The following is a 6,000-nucleotide window of genomic DNA, read 5'->3' as shown; positions in this document are numbered from 1 at the left end:
TGGAAAAAGCTTTAAATTATACTACCATCTACCACAGTAACCATGAATCACCAATTACATACTCCATTGCTTTGGCAAAAAAGTTTTTTTCTTTTAATAACTGCATATAAACCTAACATAGCAAAGACTGTATACATCTTTATATTGCACTTATTTATATACAGGAATAAATGAACTGTAAAGTCTGCATATACTTGGAATGAGTAAATTTTCACAATAAACTGAAAGCAGAAGGATAAGAGCTGGTATGAATATTAAAAAAATGCTTAGAAATGTAATGCATTTATGTACAGACTGTATGGACTGTATTAACAAACAATATGTACATAACAATTTACTACGATTGATATTTTAGTATAACTCAATGTTCATTAATACAGACCTTTGGTTGTATTTAGTTGTTTAATAAGATTTAAGCTCACATACCTCCAAAATGCAACAAGGTATAAAATAAAGCACAACAATTTGCCAAATGGTACAAAAACTACTATTGTCAGTTCCATGAAACCCAAAAAACTAGTGTCTCTGTCTAGCCCCAAAATAGTTCTTGTACTTGGAATCAATCTCTATGTGCCATACACAAAAAGAACACCTGCATGTTACATATCTGCAAAATTACATCCCACAACACTTTTTTTTTTGTAATGTGCAATTCATTTTAATAATACTTTCTAATGAAAAAGAGAAATCAACTTCAACTTTATAATTTTCCAACACGCACTTCTGCAATGACATTGTAAATACTTTTACATGTTACTAGCAAGATTAAAAAAATATGTGCGCCTTCCTTACTCTAAAAGACTAATTACAGTAACTGCTATTTGCTAAGTGTGCTCAGACATTCGTATGAGTTATGCAGCTTGCATGTGCCCAACATTTAGCTTCAAAATCATCCTGAGTTTGCACACAATGAAGTAAACCCACATACTTAAAAAAAACCCCATACTTTCCTTTACAAAATAATCATGCAACCGAAGAAGAACTGGGCATCCCATGAACTGTTGTGCTTGTTGGAGTTCCACTTATGGCGTTGAAAATGTGTAGTGAATTAGGTATAACACTGGCTTTTTCTTCAACCGGAGTAATCTTAAAATGGAAAAGATGTATTTACCAAAATGTTATAAAATGACACAAGCATTTATAAAACAGCTAAGCAATTTCATAATGTGCTGCTTATCAACTCAACAGTTTAGTAATTTCTCCAATTGCACAGAACTTCTTTTTGGGGATGGTTACTCCTCTTTTTAGCCATCCTCTTCTGGAGGAAGCTTGAATAGCTTCTCTCATTTCTCTTGGTAACTTTCAAAAGGAATTTCACAAGAACAACAGGCTTGCTTTTTTCCCCCTTTGGTTGTATTTTCTTGTTTGGTTGGTTGGTTGGGGTTTTTTTGACTTAAGAAGTAGGATTTGAGCATTTCTTATCAACAGCTATCAAAGCACAAAAAAGACTTCATTCTTAACAGCTATAAATTTACTGATGCCAAAATTAGAAATATCAGAAAGAAAGGAATTATGTAAAGATTAGACCAACTAAGAGCAGAAGTAACGAAAACTAATTACCATCCCATCTGATCATATTGGCAAGCAGTAGAAGAGAAAAAAGAAAAATCTGTTAAGATTCTTTTCTGTATTTGTCATAACAAAATTTTTGCAATTACTTAAAACCCACACTATTAAAAGATACTTAATAGGTTGTTTTCAATGACTTTAGAACCATTGGGAGAAGCTCTTTTTCCAAATACAGCAATAGGCAGGCACATGAAGGTGACATTTTTAAAGATTTCAGTGAAGAGGCTCATGATTCTAAGCCTTCAGGAGAGTGATCAATCTAATTTTTTAAAAATAAACAACCCAACAACATAGCATGTTTTAATTATTTACAGCTAATCACATTTATATAAAAAGAACGTAGTGGTAGGCTAGTAGTACACATTACTGCAGTCAGTGCTATACTTTCATATTCTGTTCCCACTATCTTATAGGTATCAGTTGTTTGCCCCTTCTTCTCTGTGTTTACTTTTAGACAATGTGATTTGCTCCTGAAGTTCCAGGCATTACATGATTACATTACATTTTCTTATTGTCCAGCTTTGGAAACTCACACAGCTGAGCATTTTTTAAACATACATATCTTGCACTGAGTTCAAAGTATTTTTTCTTGAGTACCAACTGTCATTATATCCTTTTACTTTTTCCTATGACAGGAGAATATTAATCTTTCATTTATTATCCTTATCATTAAATTATGTGACCAAAACATTTTCCTCTCTTTCTGATGGGGTCTTCTGTACAGCTGTCTGATTCTCCCATATACCTTGCTCATCTTAATCAGCTGCCCAATCATTTATCCTCCTTTCTAAAACCCTCCACTGCTTTCTGCTTTTCAGTACATCACACTGAAATACAGTCAAACTGTCCCGTTTTTGTCAGCTAAGCAATCTCTTCGCCTGTTACTCTTCGCCTGTTACAGGGATCTTTCAAAACTGTTTTCCTCTCCACAGGTATCTGAAAGACACTGGGTTTAAAAAAACAAGCAAACAAAACCCCAAACACATGGATCCTGACAAAATGGTTTTACTCCCTACAAACCTTGTTTCACAATATTCTCTGTCACTGGTGGTTAAAAAAAGTTAGTTTTGTGGTAAGCTTTTCCCTGTGATAGTGTAATGAAAAAATAAAAGAATTAAAATAAATCCTATGTGCTTGCTGTATTCTTGTGCTTCACCATAATTATATCATAGCACAGAGCTACTCATAGCACAGTACCTGAGAAAACCACATCAGGAAATAACAGAGAGCAACAAAGAATGTGAAGTGAACTTTAGACACGTGACACATTTTTGAACAGAAAAAAATCATCATAAAAGTTCTGGGTACCATCAAAGCAAGGGTAGAACAAAGGCAAATCTTAGATAAACCTATGGATAAGCTGTTAATACTAGCAAGCTGACTAACTTTTATAGGAAGTATTTATTCGATAATAATAATTTAGAGATGTCAAGAAATAGTAAATGGATAAAGTAATTGTTTATGTAAAGGATGCAATCCTGGAAAAAAGCTGGGAGATTAACAGAGCATTTAAATGACAGGTAGACTGAATGCCTCGAGTAGGTGACAAGTTTGATTTTTCCTGTACAATTTGATTTCTGCATAAAGCCTATAGGTTTTGTACTGACAAAAGAAACTCTGAGCTCCTCTTTGTACCAACTGGTTATCCAAACTAGGATGTATCGGCTCCTAAACTAAGAAAAATTGTTATTATGGTCATACATCTAAGGAAGTCTCATAGACACGTGCATCTGTAAAGTAAGATATGACCAGAAAACACAGGTATTTCTTGTGGGCCAGAAATATAAGTCTTGAGGGTTAAGAAGTATGAGCCACTCTATGGTTCTGGGAGAAGATCATACACATAACAGTGGATGAAAGAAAAGGAACCTGAAGTGATTAATATGATGAATAAAAAATATAAAGAGGGCAGGGATCAAGCATGAATCTTCATCCCTTCCTGTCCTCCTGGAAATAATATCCTTGCCTCTGAAGTCAGGAGACATTTCTAGCACAGATCCCAGCTGCAAGGTCCTACATCTCACTTCACACAAGTTCTGGTTTTCCTTCTCCCACATCTCCAGTTTGTTTGTAGTGGATTCCCCTCAAGAAAACATGTTGGAATGTCTCTTGAAAGATGTTTTAACTTTTTGTTGCAAAAGTAAATCCTTATACTTCCAAAATCCAAAGAAAAAGGGCTAAGCTTGCAGATCAAATCCCCTACAGTTACCAGGAAGTATAGACTAAAATGAGCTTTTCAGGTCACTGAATAGAGACCCCTGTAGCTACACATATGAAGTATAAATGGCATATGTGTTCATGTCATTAAATTTGTTTTATCTTTACTGTAGTCTTCCTCTCCTATGAAAAAAAAAAAAAGCAGGCTGGTGCCAACCAGATTTACTGTCTTATTGAGGAAGTCTTAATTCTAAAGGTCATGAAAGCATCTGCAGAACATTCACAAATAGAAAAAAAAAAGCTGAAGTACCACAATTCCATGATATGTTTATATTCCAATAGAAAACAAAACAAACAAAAAACCAATCCTATTGTGTAAAGCATTACATACATTTTTCCTAGTGGGTTCACATTACAGCTACATTCTGAATGCTGGTAGGTATAATTTAATTTCAGCACATACTTGTTCATGCATTATTTCAGAAAGCTCTTTTGCCATTTCTCTGTAATTTGCCTTCATTTCTTCTTGATATTCCAACTGATCTTCCTTTATAAGTCGTTCATTTACACCCAGAGCATGCCCACAAGCTTCAACGAATTGCCTGATTTAGATAAAAATAATAAAAAAAAATCTCAATCAGGAATACAAAATCCAAAAGACTAATTCAAAACACCAGCTTAAAGTACATTTTTAATGCAGTCAGAGCACTATAAAAGTAAAAAAAAAAATTTCTTACAATATCAGTCTTGAAAAAAAGTGGGTTTTTTTTCCAAATACATACCTAAAAACTTCCTTTAGTAGCTTTACTTTATTGTCTGGATATCTTTTGGTGTTTGTGTCATCTAAGAAAGCTCTTGCATATGCTAATGGACCAGCATTAACCTAAAAAGAACAAGAATTACAAAATAAAGTAAGTTCTCTGACATATTGTCTCAGCAATAAAAGGTACTACACGTGTCTGATTTGCTTTTCTTAGGAAAACATCTTGATTTCAAAGAAAGCTGGACTCATGAAATAAGAAAACTGCTGGAGCTGGAACAGAGGAGCAGACAGGCCTCTACATCACTCTGTATGAACCTGTCCTGGCACAGAAACCACTTTGATGATGTGGCAAAGCAACTGCTGACGTTACCAATTTGTCATCTCAGTTTATGAAATTAGGGTAGGAAAATGAGATAAAACTACTACTGTTTGGTCTATTTATCTACTGAAAACACTCTTCCAAGCTGAAAATTCTGCAATAATTAGTAGAAATTTAATTGCTCTATTATGGCAATTACATGAAAAATGGAGTCAATGATTTTTGACTCATCTCTTGTTCTTTTATATTAACAGTAAGAGCCTCTCCCCTTCCCATCCCAAATGCTAGCTTGACAACTTGCTGGTTCTGGAACCTTGGTTTAGTTGTTTTTTTCCTTTTCTCTTCAACATGACAACAGTTCATTTCAGATGACTGTGTTTACTGTTACTTTGATTTGAATCAGTCAAAAATAACAGAGCAGCACTTTTGTCATTGCATTCTTAAGACCCTTACCATATTGATTTGTACATGCTACAACTGCTTTCTGTACCCTCTTTTGATGAATCTGATGGTTTCTTTATACATTCAGTTTTTGCATGCCTTAGGCAATGTTACACAGTGAGATTTTCTACTCTTACCCTTCTATATTTTGGCACTCCCTCTTCATTTCCCTAGAGATCTTGCCAAAATACAAAAGCAATAATGACCATGCTGAACCTACTGTGAGCAGACCTACATCTAGGCAAAATATGGTCATTCCTCCTCATATGGGAAGTCACTATTTTATGGTAGTTTCAGCTTTACACCAAAACCTGTTGGGGCTCATACCACCATAGATGAATATTAATCCTTTAATGTAACCATCCAAGATCAGTGTTTATATGAAACATTTTTACTGCTTTTCCTATTCTGGAAAGAACTGCAAACAGTGAGCATATTTCTAATTTAAGACATTCTTGAATACACAGAACAGAAAATACTGATAAAATGCTACTTATATCATTTTCCAGGGCCAGAAGCAAGCAAAATAGCTGAACGGCAGTATATGGTCTTACCTGAACACTGACACTTCCTTGTAGCTTCAGCTGCAGTTTGATCATATCTACTTCAGCTGAAGAGCAAAGCTGCCTCAGTTCTGCAACTTTTTTACTCATTTCATCAATGGCTACTTCAATTGGGTTTAAATCAGTGTGGTGCTGGTACATTACTGGAATGCGCTTTTTCACATATGGGAAGCAATGTATAGCTACAG

At 34.6% G+C, this 6,000-nt stretch overlaps 1 protein-coding gene across 1 annotated transcript in view; it reads right to left on the bottom strand.

Annotated features, from left to right (window-relative positions):
- Positions 1 to 835: 835 nt before the first annotated feature.
- The window catches only part of DOCK9 (dedicator of cytokinesis 9), a gene marked incomplete at its 5' end in the record, with an annotated part of 71,184 nt that continues 66,019 nt past the window's right edge, over positions 836 to 6,000 (bottom strand). The window contains 4 exons of the mRNA XM_010174283.1: positions 836 to 1,086; positions 4,190 to 4,328; positions 4,509 to 4,609; positions 5,804 to 5,994. Coding sequence (XP_010172585.1) covers positions 964 to 1,086; positions 4,190 to 4,328; positions 4,509 to 4,609; positions 5,804 to 5,994 — 554 coding nt within the window. The remainder of the gene's footprint in view (positions 1,087 to 4,189; positions 4,329 to 4,508; positions 4,610 to 5,803; positions 5,995 to 6,000) is intronic.

Source organism: Antrostomus carolinensis, unplaced genomic scaffold (assembly GCF_000700745.2).
Source record: "Antrostomus carolinensis isolate BGI_N321 unplaced genomic scaffold, ASM70074v2 scaffold1658, whole genome shotgun sequence".
Lineage (NCBI taxonomy): Eukaryota > Metazoa > Chordata > Aves > Caprimulgiformes > Caprimulgidae > Antrostomus > Antrostomus carolinensis.
This window is presented reverse-complemented; position numbering and strand designations above follow the sequence as displayed.